At 47.3% G+C, this 23,176-nt stretch overlaps 1 protein-coding gene across 2 annotated transcripts; it reads right to left on the bottom strand.

Moving 5' to 3' along the window:
* Positions 1–6,852: 6,852 nt before the first annotated feature.
* Positions 6,853–22,495, bottom strand: RCC1L (RCC1 like). 2 transcript variants are annotated; one of them, XM_061355452.1, is made up of 11 exons: positions 22,181–22,495; positions 21,197–21,326; positions 18,931–19,059; positions 17,725–17,791; positions 16,567–16,618; positions 15,456–15,540; positions 14,237–14,418; positions 12,753–12,837; positions 11,532–11,705; positions 10,139–10,224; positions 6,853–8,581 (listed from the first exon to the last, which is right to left on the bottom strand). In XM_061355452.1, the coding sequence occupies exons 1-11, from the start codon at positions 22,472–22,474 to the stop codon at positions 8,504–8,506; spliced, it is 1,362 nt and encodes a 453-aa protein (XP_061211436.1). In that variant the 5' UTR covers positions 22,475–22,495; the 3' UTR covers positions 6,853–8,503. The 2 variants fall into 2 exon arrangements, with proteins under 2 accessions (XP_061211436.1, XP_061211437.1); XM_061355453.1 differs by lacking the exon at positions 18,931–19,059.
* Positions 22,496–23,176: the final 681 nt, after the last annotated feature.

Here is a 23,176-nt window from a genome sequence, read left to right on the forward strand (position 1 = left end):
GTGAGAGCAAACGTTCTGTCTTGGCACTGCGTAATTGGCATTTTCTGTTATTGACAAGGGAGAAATGTTTCGTGCAGCCCCAGCCTGAGCACTGGCTGCTGGCTCCTGAGCAGAGTCACAGCAGCATTCGCTGATGGGCAAGAAATCATTTTCTGACGAGGATTTCTTTGCTCTCTGTTACTATGACTATTGTGACATCCCCAGTAAACAGCTTAAGGCATCTCACTTACCTGCTCAGCCCTGCTTGCAAGCGTTGGATTAAACTTTTATTACCTGCTGGAGAGTAAAGCCCAGTCATCCTTTGCCAAATAGTGTTTGCATTTCATAGTGTGTGCTGGGGTGTGTTTACATTGGCCAAGATGTGCAGATCTGCCTCCAAATTCAGATACCTTCTCCCCATGAGCACATCTGTCTGTCTGTACCCTGTGTGTGCTCCATGTGACAGGGGCCAGCATTATCCCTCAGGCATCCCGGCAGCGCTGAGCTGGTACAGGAACACTGTGCACATTCCCAGTGAGGGTTCAGCACCTTCCCAGGACACTGAGGGAAACACTTAACTGTGAATCTTGAGTTAACGCTGCTGTCTTCAGTCTCCTGTTCCCCATCCCTCGCCTCCTGCGTTATTTAATCTCAATGAAGCACAGCTCAGATGCAATACCAGCTCTGGTTAGCATGGGGGAAGGAAGGACTGGGCTTTGCAGCACAGGATGTGCACTGGAGACTGAGCAGCAAATCCTGGCTGCAGCAGCCGTAGCCCCTGCAGAAGCTCTGCTGAGATGGAGCAATGCACAGACTCTGTTTTAAGCAGGGGAAGTAAATGAAGTATGGATCAAAACAAAGTATATTCTAATTTTAGAGTATGAATTTTAGGGTTCCGTACCTCTTTGGAACACATATGGCCAAGTTATCCCTTTCTTGGTCTCTCTGGACAGCACCAGCCATTTCTCCTTCAGGTTGGGAAGATAATTTGTATACCTAGGACTGATTGTGACCTTGTAATTGCAGATCACATGCAATAGCTTCTCCCTGCTCTGTAATTCCCTTGTAGAGATTGCCTGTGCTGCTGCCTGCCCTGGGTTTGGGGAGAACCCAACCATGAGGGAGCAGCATGAACCCCACTCAATTCATCCCAATGAAAGCCCAGAACTTCCACAGCTCCTGCCCAGGCTGCCGGCTGGGTGCAAGTGGTGCTGTGGTTGCAAACCAGCCACTGAATTCCCTGGGCTTCCTTGGGGTTTTCACCCTTTTTTAGCTTCCTGCAGGATTCTGTGGGTGACGTGTGAGGGGTTTGGAGCTGATGGACGGAGCTGCCCAGCAGGAATCTGGGAGCGCTGAAACTGGGAAGCATCAGGAGCAATTCGCTCCCCTCCACCCTAGCTCTGTCCCCTGCCTGTGCCGTAGGAGAGCTGATGCGTGCCGAGTGTCTGCCCCTCTATAGGCAGAGCCCATGGTTTTACTGGTGTCCTCCCAGCCCTAGAAGATGATGCCAAAACCTGGGGCTCCTTTTGTCCTTCACTGGGGGTGCTGGTTGGTTTTTACTGCCGTGGGGCTGTGGCAGAGGCTGTGTCTCTTTCAGGTCTGGACAGGTACCATCAGGGACTGGCTGTGTTTTGGGGTCCCCCTGCGCTGCCCAGCTTCCTGCTGCTATCTCAGCATCCTGGGGGTTTGAAACCAGCTTCCTGCAATTGCACTAATAAGCATTTGCTTTTTCCCAAAGGATTCCTACCAGCTCTGTGTGTAACTTGAATCCCATGGTTTTCCAGGTACCCGATTCCCTGGCCCTTGTGGGAATGCCACTGGAAGCACCCTGCTTGCCGGGTGGCTGTGAGCGTTAGTGCTGCTTCAGCTGCTGGAAGGGGAGTTCAGCCCCATTTGCAGAATCGTTCCCATTAGCAGAAAGGGAACTCCCTTTTGCTGAAGGAAACCAATGGTCTCCTGTTTGGGTTTGTGGTCAGTGGGAAGAACAAAAGAGCATTTGCCATGTGGGAAGCTGAAGGAAGGGGCGAGGGGGGGGTGTGTTGTAGGGCAAAGAGAGGGCCTCCCCCCCGCCCCCCCCAGCCTTTTGTTGTAGTTGTTTCTTGTAAGGTAATGTCCAGGCCAGCCCTGTGAGTTTTGCTCCCTTTAAGGACGCTGCAGTTACCTGACGGGCAGCCCAGTGACCTGGTCCTGTTCTTGAAGTGGTGACTGGGTTTGAGCCTCCCCTTGTCCCTCACGGGGTGTTTGTGTCGGTGCTGTTCAGCAGGGGCTGGCCCTGTGCTGGCACGGGCAGGACTGTGCTGGACTGGGGTAAGGAAAGGACGGCTCTGCACTAGGAGCACCCGGTTTTCCTTTGGCCATTAGGAGCAGATGCTCTCTGCCCCAGCTCAGTGACCTCAGCCTTGCTTTAGATCTGTCATAGAAGTAAACAGTGAATTCTGCCCTCATCTCCTCCAGGTCCCCTCTCCCACCTCGAGCCGCGCTCTCAGTGCTTCCTTCCTTGGGGTTTTTATGTGCTCTGCATCTGTGAACGGCTCCGATAGCAGGGGGAGCAGAGGAGTACATCAGTGTCCTGGGGCAGGGGCTGGGGGGCGTTTGCAGCTCTCCAGAGCCACTGGAAGAGCCTTTTCCCGGTGTTCCTGGTGGTGCTGGAGCCAGGGCTGCCCTTGGCCTCTCACCTGAAAACCGCGCTGCAACTGCTGCTAGAAATGCCCGTGCTAATCCCATAGCCATTGATGGTAAGGGCATGAGAGACACATTTGAGGGCTGTCAGTGATGAGGGGCCTGGTAATACAGGGGTGGTGGCACTTTCCTGCCTCTTGCCACTCTCAGTGTCCCATCAGTGTGGTCGTGTCCCCAGTGCCTGTGGCTGGGTTGCTCCTCCCGCCATCCGTCCCCTGCATGTGAGCTGCAGGCTTGGATCGGGGGTTACAAGACACGAAGTTGTTTTGGCACCGTGGCACCCGCGTTTTCTGCCTCCTCCTCCTCCTCTGTGCTGCCTCTGCAGCCGCAGGGATGGCGGTGGGATCATTTGTGCTGCAGTGAGATGGCCACGGCTCCTGGGACAGGCAGGGGAGAAGGAGGCTGCTGGGCAGTGACTCACGGCAGGATCCAGCTTTGGATGCTCTGATTCAGCCTCTGGAAGAGCCTGTCCCTCCCTCTCCATTAACTCCCCAGGTAGCCCGCCCTCCCCTTGTTCCCTCTGAAATTAGGGGGGATGAGCGCTGTGTGGTGAGCACTGACTCATGCCAGTGGGTGCTGGCGCTGCTGGGACATGGGGTCTCCTCGGTGCCACAGTGCCCTGGGAACACACTCAGGATCCCCAGCCCCAGCTCACAGATGTGGCCTGCTGTGGCCCCATGGCACAGCACTGGCGCACCCCGGCTCTCTCCTGCTTTTGGGGCTCCACAAGGCACCCGGGAGGTTAATCTGGAGGGAGCTTAGGGACAGACTGTGGTTCTGCTGGGCCAAAACGCAGAAAGCTGTCGCCCTGTGGGGTCACGGTGTGGGTTTACACTGGAACTCCACCACGTTGGGCACATACAGAGCTGGGTGGGTGCTGTCAGCCCTTCCACGGCCGTGGTGCACCGCTGCTTTATCCATGTCCCAGCTGCTTGAACGAGACTGAGCATTTCTCTTTCTCCCTTTTAGACTTAAGGAGCCCAGTTTTTCCTCACATGCCCAGGACGGCCATAGCATCCCTGGCACTGTCAAGAGGGCAGAGAGGCTCCTGGTGCAGCGTCTGCCCAGCTCGGCCCAGGGTCTGCCCCTCTGCTCCCCTCTGCAGGGCCGTGCTGGGCGGCACAGGGAGGAAGCACAAACCTGTGGGGCCTTCTTAAGAGAAGTTATTTTATGTCTCATTTTCTGTGTAAGTGAAGCCCTGCTTCTGGCCTCAGACACCAACCACATGGGCTGAGGTCGCGCTGCGGACGCAGCAGCCCTGGGCACCCTGACCTGCAGCCTCCTCCCTGCTCCCCTCTCACACACCCCACAGGAGCCTTCCTCTGCGGGGAGCACAAATGTGTGTTTTTCCCTTTAATTACCAGCCTAATGCAAAACTGCTGGGGAGGGGGGTCAGCCTGTGCTGCACCCCCTGCGCTGGGATGCAGCTAAGGGAAGGCTGCGCTCAGTGGGATGTAGGGAACACCATTGGTGGCCTTTGTGCTGGCCTCCGGGAGAGGGGAATGTTCCAGCATGGAGCAGAGGGAGCGGTGGAAGCAGCTGAGGATTGTGCTCTGTGCACTGAGAAGTGGATGCTTTGCTTTCCCAGCGAGTGCACACGCTTCTTTTCTTTGCTGGTCTTACGCTGAAAAGCTGAGATTTATGTACTGTATGAAAAAAAAATACCAGAAAAAGAAAGAAAAAATCCTAATGTTCCAAAATAAAGGACAGTATATTTTGTACTTTGTAAAGTGTTAATTAAAATGAAAAAGAATAAAAAGTGAAACATACGCTGTCTGCTTTTGTACTGATCAAACTGATGAAAATAAAGCAGAGCTTGGCATTGTCTATAAGATGTAGCTCTTATTCTTTCAACCTACAACCACCTGGGCCTCACTCCCAGCAGTGCCCTTTGCCTATGTACACCCATTAAGGAAGCTCAGCCAAGGCTCTCTGGTGTCCTGGACCTGCCTCTGGGTGTGTTTCACCCCTGGCGATGGTACCCATCATCACCTTCATCCTACAGGTGTTCTCTGGGAGCCACCAAACTGCCCCCTCCTGTTCCCTTAAAATAAGAACTCTGTGGGATATGCCAGATCCCGGGATACTGGCCTGGCCTCAATAAGCTGCGCAGTGCCATGGCCATAAACTGCTCAGTAAGGAGGAGCTGAAGAACCTGCTGAATCGTGCCAGAAAAAGCAGAGAAATGGGATGGATCATCACCCCTATCACTTATACACAGTTTAACAATTTATATGGGTTTTTAAAGGGAAGCAGCTCATTCACATGAACTATAGTCACATATCGTCAGTGTAGTGTAACCTATTTTTGACTCTTCTGGTCAAGTGTAAGAGCGTTCAGGCAGGAATTCAGTGTGGGACTGCTAATCTGGAATGCAGCTTTAGCGTAGAGCATTGCCTCCAGGGTTTAATCCATTAAACAAACACAGATCAACACTTGAACTGCCAACAAGATCACACTGCCTGCAGCTACCTGCAAAACAAGTTATGTTCTAGGGTAAAAAAGCAGGATTTAGGCTGTTAAACCCCAAAGACACTGCATACACTGAGACATTCTCAGCGTTAGTATTCCGCTTTACCTGCCCAAACGCAAACCCTTGTGCAGGAGGTGCTGGGGTTTTAGGTTACAGCCCCTTCCAGAAACGGTCCAAAACCCAGATTCTGATGAGTCATGACAAAGTACCATTATTTCAGGAGCAGTTTGAATGCTTCAGGCTCATTATGGGTTCTCTGAGTCACTTGTTTTTCAAAGGATCCTGTTGACAATAGGCACCTAATGCAGCAGGTGCCGAAACTAAGCTCTTGTTTATGGGCTTGCTCATGGTTTACCCCCTTGCTGTGCGGGGCCAGCTCTCCTGCAGGGAATTGCCAGCAGCCCCATGCAGGATGCAGACATGGAATTTGGGCACCAATCTCCCACCATTCCCCCTGCAGCCCTGGAGATGGCTCCTCCACCAACGTGCCTGGAGCTGTAGGTGGCTCTAGGCAAGCGTCTGGCCCTCGAGCACTTTCGCGTTACTTTAAGCCAAAGGCAGCAGCCCGGTGCTGTTTGAAGGGTGAATTACTCTTGCTAATCAATGCGAAATCAAGTACGTTAGTTTAGTTCTAATTTGAGCTGTGTCCCTGGCCTGTTGTTGCCCCCCCTTCCCCCTTGCTGCAGGTATATTTAGGGATGCAGGTGTATTTTGAGCTGGCTCATTTGCTGTACTTTGAAGGACAAACTGATGCTAAGTTGCCTTCCAGTGCATAGCTGCAATGACCTGGGGTCACTGCACCACAGCAGGGTTCCTGCATCCTCCTGGGTGTGGATGGCTTCAGTAGGTGCTGGGAGGGAACAGCACTGTCCTTATTTTTCTATTTTCTAGCCTTTTTTTCTTAAATAAAACCTTTGTCATTGTTATTTCCTAAATAGAGAGCAGCACATGGAGAGGGGCTGCTGCAGGAATGCCGCTAGGGCCTAGCACAGAGCCCTTCTTTGGTTGAAGGCACGGCTGGTGAGTGATCTCCCTTGTCCTTATCTTGACGCACAAACTTTCAATCATATTGTCTTTGACTGACACCAAGGGTCAGTGCTGGTGTTCGCCAGACCATCAGCTCCCTGCCACCAACCTTGTTCCTTCCCTTCAAACAGCGTGTTCAAGAATGCCCAGAGCCATGGTAATGAAAGTGCAAACACTCCCACTGCATTAAGCCATACAACACTTCTATTTAGGGCTAAAGACCTTGCTGGCATCTAATTACCACCCTGCATTTGCAATTTATTGCACAGCAAGAGTGCAACACAACCAGGTAGGACATGACATGAATCCTCATCCCAGCAGGAAGCAGCTGTGAACAAGAGCAGCTCAAAGCCTGCAGCACTTCCCCCCACAATCCAGCCAGCCCCTGCAGCCTTTCCCAACCACCACCATCCACAACAGGAATTGCTGGCAACACCTTTCTTCCCCTAACTCTTCATACTTGTTTTCAATGCTTTAATAAGCTTCCTCGCATTAAAAGGGCACAGTTGCTCCCAGGAGGCCAACAAGACATGTTTGAGCAGCTCAAGTTGCCTGAGTGGCATGGAGAAATAAGATATAAATTAAAGATAACTTAATGGAGTTCACAGCAGTGAAGCTGTGCCACAATTTAACAGGAGCTTTCTGCTTGTTCTGCCCCAACCCACCACACACCACCAGTTACACAGCAACATTAATAACAACTCCTGTACGTGTCCCTGTGTACTTTATTTCACCTTCCCTGTATTTTATGCAAAGCTCTTCAAGACTTGTTTCATCAATTTACCCCTTGACTTTTGGCAATTACACAGGATCTGATACAGAACTTCAACTAAACGTGAGTGTGTGGTGTCCCCCGGGGCCATGGAGACCTGCCTACACAGGGATCAGTCCTGCAGACATGGAGGTGTCTCAGCTGAGAGAAGAAATTCCTGTCACATCACTGTGACTGCTCACGTTTAAATGCAGAGTGCAAGACGGAGCAGCTCACGTGTGAAGTCAAGCTCAAGAATACTCCCATTACCACTGACAGAGACTTTACAATCACTTTATTAAAAATGCATCAGCTTGGATTTTGCCAAACTCATTTACACAGAACACACATCCCCTCCTGAGAGAAATGACAAAACTTCACCTGATGATTGGGGCATTTCACCAGTTTCCCACACTTCAGTGTGAGATTTGTAAGTGCCTGCTACAGGTACACACAGCTCCTGCATCCCACCTCCATGAGCTCACTGTGGCCTAACCACACTCACAACTTCTCTGCTAAGAAGGTACTAAGAGACAAGGCTCTGCTTCTTGCCCAGTAAGACCCCACACCCTGCTTGGTGCTCCCAAAAAGCCTGTATGATATCAAAGGCTCTCTGCAACTGAGAGCTGCCAAACCCCTGAAGGCAGAGTGTAGGGATGCTCCCCAAAAATCAAAGGCAGTGGTCTGTGATCAGCACATGAAGACTGAAGTACTTGTTGAGCAGCAAGCACTGTTCACATCTATTGCCTGAGCACCAACCCTGCAAGCAGCCAAGAGGGAGCTTTGTTTCCAGCCTGCCTCCATAAACAGAATAGATTGGCTACTGTCACTATCAATCTGTCCTTCCACAGCAACAGCACCATAGACAGCCTATGATTACCTCTCCAGGCTGTCTTATTTAACAGTACTTTCTTCCTTCAAAGAAGATCTCACTCCTCCAGTGTAACCAACACGTTCCTCTGGTGTTCAGAGCTCACGTGGAAAGCCTGTAACAGCCCAGGATAAGAGCACACCTCTGCCTCCCAGCCACTGCGCATTCAGCTTCCACACGAATAGCAGCCCGGGCAGAGGGCAGCTAGTGGTGGACACAAGGACAGCTGTGCTGGACTCCAACAGCCAGCACGACTTTTCTTTCACATAAAGAAATAGTTATCAAAAACCCCCCTTTTCCTTGAGAAATACTCTGGATAAGGCCAACCCTGACACCCCAGAGCTGGTGACAGGGAAATCATCTATAAATTAATGTCCTGTGCTACAGATTTCACCTCATGGCAGTCTTCCCTGATGGAGATGCCCTCCATCCTTAGGCACAGAGGGATTCACCAGCTGTGGCTGGCCTCAGTCTCTTCGTAAGCTCATCACAAACCATCCAGAGCACTCCTTGCATTTTCACTCCTCAGGGAACGTACTTCCTTCCCGCAGCCACGCTGGAGCGTTTCAATGATGCAGAGATGGCCACGCACCCAGGAGCTACTATGGCCATCTCTGCTCACAGTCACCTCTTGCTTGGCTTCACAGAATGAGTCTTCCTTTCCAAGAGCTCGTCACCAAGTGCCCCCATCTTCTTAGCACAGTGCTGAGGCCCAGCAGTATGACTAGGTGAAAGACTTAACCATGCTTACCATATGATCAACTCCACACGCAACGTCCACCACCTCACCAGGTACAGTCACCTGCAGACACACAAGAGTGCATTATTTCTTCAGCCGGGACTTTGCACCTGGTATTTCCTATTTCTCCTTCTCCTGCTTAACATGCCAGCTGGTTTCACAGGGACGTGTACCAATGAAAGTGCCACCCTGAAAACCCAGAGAAAGAAGATTCAGCACCAGACACACTTGTGTGCTGAGCTGTCTCTCTCCACACTCCACAGGAGGACATAAACCTTTGGAAGGACAGAACATGAGGACTCACTAGCAGATAGTGAGGAGACTGTAACCTCAGCCCATCTGTTCCGCAGCAGAAACAGCGCAACCAAACAGAGTGTAATCCAGACAGCAGGAAGAGGATCTGCCCAAGGATTTGCCTCTTCTCTCATCAGCAAGGACTGGAACAAGGCAAAGCTCAACTCCAGCCTAAGGCAGTTTTTGCTATGACGTTAAGCAGATCCAGCTCACTCACTAGAATAGTTAAAGCTTTTTCAAGTAAAGGGGCTATAAAAAGAAGTTAAGAGCCAAGGGAGAGGAGAGGTGGATGGTTCTAGAGCAGGAGGTCACAGTCAAATATCCTGGTAACTGCCCCTGCTTTGATACATTGCTGTAGTAGTGTCGAACAGGAGCTGGCTGTTTGAGGGAGCATAACCCTCAATGTCCACACTTAGGGAAACCTGGACATGCCACACTTGGTGAATTCACAAACTCCACTCAGCCACAGCAGTGTGGTTTTAGGCAAATGCTCCAGAGTTGTCTTTTTAATTCATTTTTAATAGGAGAAAGCATGTTAAAGATACACATCCACTGCAAGTTCAGACATAGGGAAAGGACTCCAGCGTGGACCCACTGATTGCCTCCCTCCTCTACTACTTGGCCTTTATGGAGACTGGGAACATCTGTTAGGCTGAGTGCTGAACTCCAGAGCCAAAGACTCTTCTACACCCTCAGAGTCTGGCTCCCAGAGCCATCAGGCAAGGGAGGGGAACTGGAAGTGTTGCAAAACAGCTATGAAAACAGTTCAGTAGCTAAGGATCTCCTCCTATAGCTACATAACCCATCCACTGACCCACCACCATAGCTGCCTGACATGGAAGAGGAGTCCACACTCCTATGTGGACCCTCCTGCCACTATAGCCTGACCACAATGACCAAAATGTTCACCTAATTCAGATGTGTAATGCAAGCCTTTTTGGCCACAGATGACCAATACTGGTGGTTTTCTTTGCAGCCTGTACAAAAGTGTGGGTTAGTAAGGGAGGGAAGAGGCAGTAAGAGGTAGCAGGTAGAAGACTGGATGAGTGGGAGGCAAGAACTGTTCAGATGCGACAAAGTACCAGATGTTGCTTTGGGATCTGAAATTGATACTGAAATAGCATACTAAAGAATTCCTGAATCCCTCCATCCCCAAGCATGCTACACAAGGACCTCTGGAAAACAAAGCAGTTCCACAGTCACCTCAGGATTCCACTTTTTTCAAAGTTACTCAACAAAACTACACAGCAAATGATGTTTCTTCCCCTCAAGACAACAAAGACTAACTAAAGAAGATACTCTTGACCTTAATACTTCCATTCTTACCCTCCATGGGAAATAATGGTCTTCCATTCTTCCAGTTCCCAGGCACCCTCTTAGATTCTTGCCCCATACGAACAGTTCTCCTCTGTCTATACAGGATAAAAAAGAATCAAAAGAATAAAACAGGGCAGAGTCATTAGAAAGGAAGAATTCTCTTTGAGATTCTGACAAGTGTGGCTACAGTGCTTCTGGGAGTATAAAGGGCTATGCATGCAGTATGAAAGCCATCAAGTTTAGTTCCAAGTACAATAAATGTACTTGTGCTTAGGGAAAACGATGCCTAATGAGCAGGACAAGCAGCAAGGTCTGGGCACAAGTCTTTGCTTCCCCCTCTTACAGCTCTTGCTTTGGAATTTTAGTTGAAGAAAGAATGCAGCAGAAGAGATTCCAGGGAATCATTCAGGTGAAGTCAATCATTTGTGCTGGAAAGTAGACAACAACAGCTGACCCACATCAGCTCTCAGCACAGCCAATCAGGTAAGCAAGGCAGCAAAATCTGTCCCAGGTCACCACCTAGGGACTGGTTATTCTACCAGATAGAAGTGACCTTATAATGACAACCGGGGAAAAGAAAAGGAACTTGTGTTCAGCAGTGGGAGAGTTTTAAGCTCCTCAGCAATACATGTGGATCTCAAAGTGTTCAGATCAGCCCCCAGCAGAGACAGACAGAACACAATCGATAACATGAGCACAGTTTAATCAGAAGGCAGTTTTTAAAGCTTCCTGAATACCAGGGGGAGACCAGTTACGAGCACCCTGTAACCAGACTTACAGTGCCAGGCACACCACAGCCCCAAGAAGGACCAAGCACGCTGGCACCTGGCATGTTTCATTAGTAAACTATTACTTTGGCCACCAAGCAATGGGTTTTCTGCGCTGCTGCCCTCTGCTGCCCATTCTTAGATGACTCTCAAATTCAAAACTTCCTTTAAAGGCTGGTATAAAGCCCAGGGTGTACATATCCGAGTACCATACCCTCTGCAGGTTAAATGTGTAGATCTTCCCACCTCAGATTATTAACTTCCTTGTTCAGAGGAGCCAAGACACCCTGAGTCTGATTGAGACTCAGTTTTAGTTTGTTCATTTATCACATGAATTCCTGCTGCTTCTGAAGTGCAGCTCACTTAACCTCTAGGAGGAAATGAAAAAAAACCTTCCCAGGTTTCCTGTTTGAGAGAAGCATTTTGTTTGCTTTAGAAGAATAACACTTCCTTAATTGAAGCATATGCTAGTGCAGTGCCTATGTCAGTACCATGCTGACACCTGTAAATGTGCTGCCTGCCCCTCCTGTTGCACCCCAGTGCGCTTTAAGTCTAAAGACAGATTCTTGGTTTTCTCTTAACTACAAATAACGCAGTAATGGGACTTCTCCATGACAGCAGGACTAGAAACTTACTTGTAAGTGCTGCAAAATGGCTGAGTCCACAGCGAACGTGAGCAACACGGATGTCCGGATTGAAGTCTGACCTGCCAAAAAGGCTGGGTGGGATCATCTCCGGCATTGCTGTCTCTATTAGGTTTGGTCCTTTCCCAAGAATGCCATATCCCCAGACAAAAACATTTCCTTCTTCTGTATTACAATAAGAACACATTCTGTAAGAAAGCCTGTGCTTGTGAAATTCATGCCATGACCAAGAGTTAATCAGATCCAAAAAGATATTTTCCTTTCTCCCAGAGCAGTCTAGCACCTTTTGACTATTTCAAACTTCCAGACAATGCATTCCCATCCAAATGCCTTCAGTTTTTCCTAAGCTGTGCAAGCAGATCAAGCTTCACAGGCAAAACTTTCATTGGGAAATAATGCCAACACAGTGTGGGCTGAATAAAAATACTTCAGCTTACTAACTGATGGGATAGATGTCAAGTGTTTTATTACCACCACTGTTTCCGTGGAGGCATGGCCAAACCAGCACTAGGCCAGTCGCTCTGCCTGGCATTCTGCCTTACACTGGGTGCCTGAGAAAGGCAGCAGTTGGACAGCATAAGACAGAGTATGTTGCTATGTCTGCTCCCTTCAAGCTAGAACCTCAAATATCTTTGTCATCACAACCACATCATATACATGAACATCTTCCTTGAGATGATCCTTCATGAAAGGAGTACAATCTTCTCCCTTGTTCCTTTACTTTCAAGCTGTGCTCCCTTGGCCACCAGCAATCCAAAGCAGCACTCATTAAGAAGCCTGCTGCAGAGCTGCACTGTTCTCAGAACTCTCTGCTCACCAGCTGAGTTTATCAAGATTTATTTACATGTCAGATCTATAGAATTTGAAGGGCTCTCAAGTGCTGCTGTCCTTCCTCCCGATATCCATCTTTATTACAGACACACATGGCCTGTGTGATCAGCAAACAAGATCAGAGCCACAAGCAGCAACCATGCTCTTGTTCAAGTTTGCTCAAGCGCTCACACAGCACATACTGGAAGCAACACTCTGTGACTACTGAAAGTAATGCCCCGTATACATTCTTAAATCACAGATTTCTCAGTCTCCCACCTTTCCTCATAAAAGACAGTATTCTCCTGTTTCCAGTAAAAAAACCCAGCATGCTCCATGATGCTACAATCCACTTATAACATGGGCTTGCACTGAAGAGGATTAATGTAAAAGCAAGCTCACCCGTCAGCACGACATTGCCAGTCCCTCCACACGCAGCCTCCTTTATCTTCCCAATCTTGAATGGCAAATGTCTAGGAACATTCACCTGTGTGAGGTTGTGAAAGACTTGTTACAGACTGTAAACTGCCAACTAGATACATTTTAAACTTGTTCTCTAGTTCTGGTTAGGGGTTACATTCACTGAATTGCTGATACAGACCACCTCTATCGCCTGAATTACAGAATGAATACAAGTCACATGATTAAAAAAACCCACATGAAATGCATTAAGGCTGAGAATGAGGACAAAGTGGAAAAAGTTACCCACTGGAAAGCTTATATGCATGGCAACAAAGATGGGAATGTTTAGCATCTGCTTATATCCCCGGCTCTCTGAGGCAGACCCAATGGGAAAGTCAATACATTAGCAAGTTTTCACAAAACTGGTCCACGGCATTTTTGAACAGACTACAAAAAATCACTTGAAGAAAATCACTCTTATTTGGTACAGTTCGACACAACAGAAACATACACAGCTTGACACACGTGAACAGTGACCTTGGATTTCCCAGATAATATCCAGCTCTGAGATTCCACAATCTGGCCTTTACCTACATTGTCCCTAAAATTCCAGCTTTGACAAACATGCCATTCATCCATTTCAGACCCTCTTGACCTCCACTGAGCACCCAGCCAGGAAACTACTACACTACTTAACCTGGTCACGGTCTTCAGGCCTTACAGGTCTCATTAAGTAGCCTTACAAGAACAGGTATAGGAAATAGAGGTACTTATTTTATTAATTCAACTGTCCATTCTTAGTCTTCTGCTAAGGACAGTTTGAGTATCAACTAATTCCTTGACTCCACTTCCTACTCCTACTCTAGGAGGAAACCATCTGCCCAATTACGCCGGTACTACAATGCTTAGTGTCAAGTCAGCACTGTATCTTTGCCCAAGTTTGCTCTAAAAAACTAAGCTGTGAGACACTGGGATTTGTTGAGGACTCAGCTATAAACCTACTAAGGTTGTTCATGAAAAATCACCAATATACAAGTTGATTGGAAGGGACTTCCAAAGATCATATGGACCAGCACCGGGCCCAAAGCAGGACCACTCCGAAGTCTAGATTAGCCAGCCAAAAGCCTAAATCCTGTCTTGAAACCAATACAGGCACTCAAGCTGGATCTAAATTTGGTGCAGAATCCATGGGACGGGGAAAGAACACGGGGTGCACTCTTCCTTTCTAACAGACAAACTGGGGTGAGGTGACACAAACTTTTCCACATCAGTAGCTGGGAAATGTACTGCCCTAAAGCTGTACAAACATTTCAGAGAGACTGGTTTTGTGAACATAGGTAAAATCAGCCTGCTAGTGGTGTGAGTTTATGTTGATTTATACTGCTGCCTAAGGAAACCAGAGCAGGGAGAGGTGTGTGAATTTTTGAATGTGCACACAGCAGCTGAACTGAAACATGTAAAACCATGCTCTCAGGCCAACTGACCTGTGTGGTTTCTGTGACAGATGCCAACTGCAGGTATTCTGAATTTCCCCAGCCAAAGACATCTCCTTCATCTGAAACAGCCAGGCAAGAGTCCCCATAGGAAGAGACCTGGATAATATTTACTCCAGCAATGTCACCACGTAGCTTAGTAGGAACACTGGTGATGTTGTAGTGTCCAAGACCTGAAAGGAAAAAAGAAAAAAAAGTAAAGAGATTATGAAGCATTTTTTCCAGACATACTTTTAGCACCTACATAGGATCATTTTGTCATGTTAGAATCCAATCACCCTTCCTCCAAAAGAAATCCTCCTGTCCATCTAACTATCAGTTTGAAAGGACAAGCAGCCACAAACACCAGTTCTACTAGCCTCTCTACAGTACAAAACACCTTTATACAATCACACCTGGAAAACAGTCTCCTCCCTCATCTGCATGGACCAAAGTGTTTGAGAGAGCAGTAATCAAGCCAGGCAGACATCACAACAGAGGTGAGGATTCACAAACTGGCTGGCTGTATCCTGCCTTCTGCAAGGAAAGCTTTGAGTAACAGCACACTGCAATTAGTTTAGACAACAGCAGGTGAAGTGGCAAAAGAGGCTAGGAAGGAAACACATTACATGACAAAGGGCTGCTTGGAAAAGAGGACAGAAAGGGCTGCCAGAGGACATAAACAAGAATGGCCTACAATATGTCTACACAAGACAGCCACGGGAAGCACCCAGATTCAGGAGCAGCAGAACGAACGGTGGGAAGGACTGTGAGGAAGTTCTTTGACAGCAGAAGCAACCAGAGAAATGGCCTGGCCAAAGACCCCATGCTAAGAGAGCAGTAGCTGCCAAAACCTTCTGTCAGTTCAAAAGAAGCAAGAAACAAAACAGACCCCGAAATAAGAATTGGGAAGGCAAAGCCTGCCCAGAACAAGGGAGCTAACCTTCCCATACCATTTCCACATCCCCTCACAAGCTTTAAACAGCAGGCACATTCTCCTCAGACTGCATGCTTGGATTGCCAGCATGGCATCCTAAAGCTCTTCTGAAAATTAACTTGTTTGTCTCAGTTTGGTTACACAAGAGTATTCAGACCATCTGCACACAGCTAGAAACATCCCAGCCCTTTTCTGTCCATACATGCACAGCAAATACACATCAGAAGCTCTGAATTAGGGGCAGCTTGTTATGTTCATCAATTCACTGAAATGCAAGCTGAACTGAGGTCCTACCTGTTTGTCCATCAGCTCCCCATCCACATGCATAGACTGTACCTTTCTTGGTTCTAAACAGGCTGTGGTCCTGCCCACATACAACCTGCACACAAACAGAAAGTCAGAGCTGGTCAGTGAAGTTCATGTGTTGAGAATCGATTTCATGAAGCATCACTGGCAAACCAACTGAGCAATGAACCTCTACAGTGTCATCATTTCAGATTTTCCCACTTTTCTCTCCCCATTGAAAGCTCTACAGACAGGGAAGGCATGATACAGAATTCTCCTTGTGGAAAATATTGCTGCAGTCGATTTATTCTGAGATCCAAAGCAAGGTCTGGTTAACAAAAAGTTCGATTCAGCAGTACAACACAATAAAACAACAAAGAGTAAGTAAGAGATGTCCCTTCCCAGAGTGCTACCACATGGTTCCAATGCCAGCTACAAACTGCTATTGATTCCTTGCCATGTAAGCGCTCTAGGAACACATCTGTTCTCAAACTGACATTTATGTTGAACTAGCAACCATGCCTGCCAAAGGCTTAACATGAACTAAAACCAAGACCTTCAAAAGCAGACCTTAAAAATCAGCCAAAGATTAACGATATTTAATCCACAAGTTAAGAGAGTGGAGGCATCAGAACAATCTCCCTGCCATACAGGTGTTACCTAGGAGTTGAGCAAATGCAGCCCAGGATATCATTTTCTTCTCCACAGCAAGGGCACACTGCTGGCTCAGTCAACTTGGTGTCCACTGAGACACCCAGGGCCTTTTCTGCTGAGCCAGTCAGTCCCCAGCATGCAGTGATGTCTGGGGCTTTTCCTCCCCAGGTACAGGAGTGTGCCCTTCCCCTTGCTGAACTTCACCATCAGCCATTTCTCCAGCCTCTGGTCTATCAGCCACTCCTCCCTCTTTTATGTCATTTACAAACTTGCTGTGGGTACACTCTGCTCCATCATCCAGACCATCAGTGAAAATGTTAAACAGAATTGGACCCAGCACTGACCCCTGGGATACAGCTCTAGTCACTGGCATTCAACTAGTCCCCATGCCAATGATCAGCACCCTCTGAGCATGGCTGTTCAGCTAGTTTTCAATCCACCTTCAGAATTCACACGATCCTCTTACCTGGACAACTCTGCTGTCAAAGTCCTTCAGCTGATGAATTATATGGCTTTCACTGGACACAATCAACCAACCACCGAGAAGAGAAAAGGCAACATAGATGATTTCAGAGAACTGCAACCAAAAAACATGAAGGAAGACCTGCCTTTACCGAAAGCCCCTTTGCTATTACACAAAGAGATTCTTTCACATGTTCTCTTCTATACTCAAAGCGCAGTTCCACTATAAAACTACTGCACAAAGAAGGAAAGTAATTTTGTGTTCTCCTATTTCAGAAGTTAAGAACTGTCACTTTTTAAACATGAACTCTCATGGGAATTAGGGGTGGGAGCAATTCTCAAGTTCCCTAGTCTAGAATGAGCACAGACACTTGATAATACTGCAGCACCTATATAAACACTATACCTCACTAGAGACTAACCAGGTATCCCAGAGCAGAGTGTAGTCATGTCATTATTTCACAAAAACGAGACTTCTGCTGTTTTGAACAATCTAATGACTAACTTCCAGTATCAAGGTGAGAAAAAGGTAGCAAAATCACAGTTGTTTTCTTTAACTCCACAGGAAAACTCTTGTGGATCACAGAGAGAGCAATAAGTAAGATCTCTTCTAGGCCCTGCCAGGGGATCAGTGACTTTCAACATATTCCCACTACCCACTTCCATCAATACTATCTGAAAGAGCATTTTGAGAATATGCTTTGGTGTGGCCCACAAATACCTTGTAAAGGCAAAACACTGCAGATTTAAGTGTAGTTACAGCAACGAGATTAAACAAAAGGATGTCTCTCTTATCATTAACTGGCATTTCTAACACCTCCAGATTTTGCAGGAGGCTAAAGGGAGAAAGACTGACTACTAACACCAATTACCATGAGCAATTTATGAAGGCTGAGTTTTCTCACTATGCCCTGTGAAATCTGTCACATGCTGACATTTTTCTGCCCTTCGTGAATGTAGTCAGAACGGTGCTAGAGCCCAGCCTGGATTTAAAGCCAGGCTGTTTACATGATGCCTGCAGCATAAAAGCCTATTCTTGGACTACTTAAAACAGGATCCTTACACTAACAGACTTTTCCCACCTCCAGGCTTTTCTGTAGGGTTGTTTTCATGCAATTATGTTTTTTAAGATTAAGGAAGTTCAGGATCTTTGGAGTCTCACCTGTACGTTTCATCTTCAACAACCTTCCGGCCACACTGTCCAAAAGAATTATTCCCCATGGTGAAAACTGAAAAACAATGATAAAATGCACTGGTTTTATTACTGTCCCCCTGAAAGCCTCTTTTCAGGTACACAAAATATTTTATAGAATCACAGAATCATAGAATGGTTAGGGTTGGAAAGGACCTTAAGATCATCCAGTTCCAACCCCCCTGCCATGGGCAGGGACACCTCACTCTAAACCATATTACCTAAGGCCTCGTCCAACCTGGCCTTGAACACTGCCAGGGATGGAGCATTCACAACCTCCCTGGACAACGTATTCCAGTGCCTCACCACCCTAACAGGAAAGAATCTCCTCCTTCTATCCAATCTAAACTTCCCCTGTCTAAGTTTTAACCCATTACCCCTTGTCCTATCACTACAGTCATGTGTCCTCAGTTCATGTGGTCCTCAGTGTGAAAGGTAGAAAACAGTCCTGTAAAAACTGGCATTAGCTTTCTTCAAACCAAGTCCACTTAAATTCAAGTGACTGAATCCATTTTGTCAACAATATCCCAACAATATTACTGCAGGCACCTGGAGCCCATTAGCTGTTTTCAGTAACATCCTGCTGTTGCCAAGGAGACTCAGAAATAGATCATCACTCCCACAGGAGCTTTAAATCAACCCATGAACCAGCTCACCCACTGATAAGCAGCACTGGATCACTAGGCATAGCACTGAAGCCACCTCACCAGAGAATTCCCAGAGATGTGGAAAGCCAATTCTCAGACAGGATCTTCTGTGTAAAGGCCTGTTAATGAATTGCTTTTGTAAGTGTAGCACTCTGGGGCTTCAAGGCGAAAGTAACACAGGAGTATTGGTATAGTCATCCAAAACTGCATTCAAAACCATGTTTGTCTTGTTCAGCCAGACAGGCTACACTTCAACAAGGCCCAAGGCTAGATAAACAATCCATATTTTGCAATACTTGTAGTGAAAAAGCTTCCAACACATTTATAGCTTCAGCCAAGCAGAGCTCAGTGCAGTTATCAGCTCAGGGCTCTCCCTCCCAGCAGCAATCCCACAAAGGCCAATAGCAACCTGCATTCCATTTACAGGACATCTGGGGCCTAGTTCTGAGAAACAGAGACAATCTTTCTCAGTGCTTTTAATAAAAGCACAGTGCTGGTGACAGTGGACACCTGACAAGAAATGCTATACCTCCTTCACTATCCGTCAGGATCAGGGAATGGGCTCTCCCACAGGACACCTGTAAGACTCGAGTCTGCTGCGGCTTCTCCAGTGGTAATGGAACTGGAGAGGGTTCCAAGATGTATTCATAGCCCTTAGCTTAAGGAAGAGAGAGAAATTTTAAAAGTCAGTAGCTTCCACAAAGCAAATTCATCATTTATTTGCCCATCCTGTTGTACATACATACACTTGCTTCCATTTTCCTCCAAAGGCAGACATATTTTAGAAAGCCAAGACACTAACCAAAGTAAAAGGTGACTGGGATTCTTCGGGGAGGGGGGAGAAGTTAAAAGCCAGAGGGATGGTTGAAGCCAATAATCACTGGTTGAAGTCAAAAATCCACATCTAGAGGCTAGATGTCATCAAGGTTTCAGGTGGCCAGAACTCAGAAACAGAGGCTTTCAGCCATATGCTTACCCACTCTGGTAAATAAGGCTGGATTATGGCATAACACCATGCACGAACTAAGCACTCTGTGCAACCAGGAATACTGCAATCAAGGTACAACAGCAGCAATCACTAAGGTGAATAAAAAATATCTTAGGGCTTCATATTTAAACAACTGTGGATTAAATGCCCTTTCAAAAAAAAGGAATGCAGGAAACATTAGCTAGCCTGGCTCCCCAGGGGATAAAAGATCCAGCATTCACAAAAGAAAACGACAGGCTGTACTAGAAACAAGATTTAGTAACATGAAGAGTATGTAATCAGCTATGGTCAACTGGGAAACAAAATAAAGGAAAAAAGGAAGAACAGCAAAACATTAACCAGTACTAGGGAAAAGGTTAAGGGGAGACAAAAAGTTTTGATATCAAAGCTACTGTAACAACTGAAACAAAACCCAGGAGCACCCAAAGCAGTATTCTGCTCACATGCCGCAGTGCTTTAACTAGTTCTCACTGCCTTCACTTAGAAAATACCCAGAAAATCTAGATATCCTTTTACAGCAAGACACTACTTGATGTGACACGCATTATAACTGGCTGTATGAAAATGGTGGGAGCCTGCCATGCAATATAGCAGGAACTGAAACATGATGCTTGTGTCTGTCTAGAGACGTGGAAATTACAAAGCAAAAAACCTTTTCCTCTCTCACTGTTCCTTCCAGCAGAGCAACACAAGCTGCTGGGATCTGTGGGGATCTGCTGGGATCAACACTGAAATCAGAGGGATTCTGGAGAAAAGAGGCAATGAAGTGACTAAGGAAGAGGAGGGCGAGAGCAAAATATGAATAGTTTAGCTTAGAAACAGCTGAAGTTAGAGCATGAAACAAAATAACTCAGAAGGCTGCAGACTCCCCTGGAAACAAAGAACCTACAGGGACACCGTGCTGGGACTAGTAGGTACCAAAGTAAGCTTGAAAAACTGAGTAATGAACTCAGTTTTACAAGAGGAAGCTCATCTCTGGGAAGTTAAGTAGCAATCCCACTGACCTGCGCTGCACTGTCAGCAGATCATACCACACACTGAACACTCTCTTCTTTAGAAGTGCTTGAACTGCAAAATTATTTAACCTATTTCTGGATTCTATGGGAAAAACAGTCAGCAGGTCAGATGAAAAACAAGTCAATTACAAGATACCCCTGAGACTTCAGCACATACAGAACTAAGAGCTGAAGCAAGTCAGAGACAGCCATTCTATTGGAGAAGTTTGTGGTTTTCATATCTGTCTTAGGTGGAAGGTGGCCATGTTCTGCACTGAAATTATCATCTTAAATGCATTTGAGAGTCTGGTATGAGACAGAATGACTGAATAACACGTTTCTCTTTCAAAATGCAATTTGGTATTAAAATAAAAAACATCTACAGGCTCACAAAAAATTCCACTGGCTGTATAGAGAAATCTCTGTTCATAGGTGCAAAAGCATCTTGCCAAAACTGTTTTATTAACTAGTCCACTACAGTGTCTGCTACCAAATTAGAGATTCAAAGCAACACCTTAACCACATGCACACCCTTCTGCAGAATAAACGGTGATATTTTAGTTATATCCAGGCAAAAATGTAAGCACAGTGCACAGAACAGATGCATACTGTGACCAATTACAAGGCATACAGAAACACAGCTAAGTTCCCAAAAATACCCTCTTAAAAACAACCAACCAAACAAAAGCACAGCCCTGCACTCTGCATCAAAGCCCCCTGGACATTTTTCATGCTTTCTAGTGTGAAGTTTCTCACATCATATGTATCCTGTAGTGCTGCCCTCCAAGTCTACAAAACACTTCAATCCTTACTTCGGTCTCTTCTGCTCCTCTGGAATCCAAGCTGGGAATCCTTGTTCAGCCCCATTCCCCACACCTTGGTGATGTCCGTGGTACCAGAGGACAGCAGAGTGAATCCATAACCGCAGGCAGCAGAGGATATCTTCAAGAACAAACACAAACCACACCATTCAGTTACAAACTGGAGCTTAGAAGAACAAGTTTCACCCTACACTATTGGGCCATCAGCATTCAGCCTTCCTTAAGCTGTATCCAAACACGGTCCAGACTCACAGTACGCATGGTCTTTGCAAAACTGAGCGGAAATACTCTTCAGGGATACGTAAAATAGTGTAAACTCAATTCCAGCATTACTGCCTTAGAGTTTTATTTTGGTGTGCATACATACACAGAATCATTAAGGTTGGAAGGGGCCTCTGGAGATCAGCTGGTCCAACCCCCCTGCTAAGACAGGGCCAACTAGAGCAGGTTACATAGCTTTGCACTATTTAGGACCCATTCAAACACAACAGGAAGCGGTACTTGCTGGCGAGCAGCACCACATAAAACAAACTAAAGGAAATTACGAAAATAATATTCCCATTTTATTCCTTTTGCCAAAGAAAAGCCCAGTATAAAAGCTGACTCTCCTGAACAAGACAACACTGTAGCAACTGAAACGTGCAGGCAAAACAACAACGTGATTTGCAACACAAGCTTCCAATTTCACGGAGGTGAGAGTACATAAAAGCCACTGAAAATGAACCCCCCTTTCTCTGATAAACGTCGCTCACATTCTTGCTCTTTCACACCTTCGACAAAAGAATACTGATTTCTTTTCCAAATCTATGCTCCTGCAGTTATACCAACAACCACCCCGATCAGTGCCTCCGTATCCATAAAATCAATGCATCACGGCAAGGGCTGCACATCAGGCTCCCGAACGCCTTTCCCTGCTGACAGACGCAGCCTGCCCAGACCGGCTGGCACGGCCGGAGGAGCCGACCCCGCACACACCTTCTCCTCCGTCTCCAGCCGGTAGGGAGTGGCCTGGATCCGCCGCGGCTTCTTCCAGCCCGCGTCCGGCTTTACGAAGCTGGGGATGCCCAGGGCGCCCGAGTAGCAGAAGCCCCACACGAACACGCGGTCTTTCCGCTTGGCCGCCTTCCCCTCGTACTGGAACACCGGGGCGGCCTCCTCGGCCTCCCTTAGCTGGCGGGTGCTCTGCGGGGCCGCCGGCTTGGCCAGGCCCCTGCGAGGGGCGGGCAGCGACCGCGCTCCCCTCAGCATCCCCCGCAGCGTGCCCCACATCGCGCCCCTCAGGCCGCCATCACGGCCGCCATCTTGCCGACCTGCGACTCCGCTCTGCGCCTGCGCCCGCTCAACACCCCCTGTGCGCATGCGCCCGGCTGCGGCACCGCGACGCTTTCTTAAAGGGGCTACGCCACCCGGAAGTATCGGACACAGCCCCACACGTGGGTCTAGGTCTAATGGCAGAGCCTAACAGGGAGCCAGCCCCAAATCCAAACCTACACCTGGTGCCACAATAATAGGGTTAAAAGTGACAAGGTGAGCAATCACACGGGTCTGTGTTGAAACCATGGAATGTGTCTAACCATGAAGAGCATCATGGAAGCCGCAGGACAGCACAGGCTGTCTTTACTTTGCTGATTAGACAGATACATATGCATGAATTAGAACAAAAGCTCAAATAGGAGTGAATCCTTGACTAACCCTGCGTAATTGTAATAATAAAATACACACCCCTTTGAGACTTAATTAGAGGACCTCCCTAATTGTTTTAAACATGAAGCTAAAGGTATAAACATGAAAATATGTAATCATGGGTGGTAAAGGAAACTGTTACTTGCCAGTCAGTTACACCTCGCTAGTATAAATGTCAGACGAGTTGAAACAAGGGTGTTCTGGCTGTGGCAGAGGCTGAGCACCTGAATCTGCAGAATTGAAATAAAACCAAGTACCTTGACTCCCTTGTCTTGATTTGCTTATTGC

Source organism: Neopsephotus bourkii, unplaced genomic scaffold (assembly GCF_033783945.1).
Source record: "Neopsephotus bourkii isolate Nb327-2 ecotype Australia unplaced genomic scaffold, CSIRO-AGI_Nbou_v1 NB_804, whole genome shotgun sequence".
NCBI lineage: Eukaryota > Metazoa > Chordata > Aves > Psittaciformes > Psittacidae > Neopsephotus > Neopsephotus bourkii.

What these genes read in the sequence shown, in the direction of transcription:
- RCC1L (XM_061355452.1), bottom strand. Translation starts at nt 22,474, where the DNA reads ATGTGGGGCACGCTGCGGGGGATGCTGAGGGGAGCGCGGTCGCTGCCC. An exon ending in TTGACAGCAGAGTTGTCCAG is followed by an intron (nt 15,541 to 16,566) that starts GTAAGAGGATCG and finishes GTTTGTGTGCAG; the next exon opens with GTTGTATGTGGGCAGGACCA. An exon ending in CTGTCACAGAAACCACACAG is followed by an intron (nt 12,838 to 14,236) that starts GTCAGTTGGCCT and finishes AACCTCACACAG; the next exon opens with GTGAATGTTCCTAGACATTT.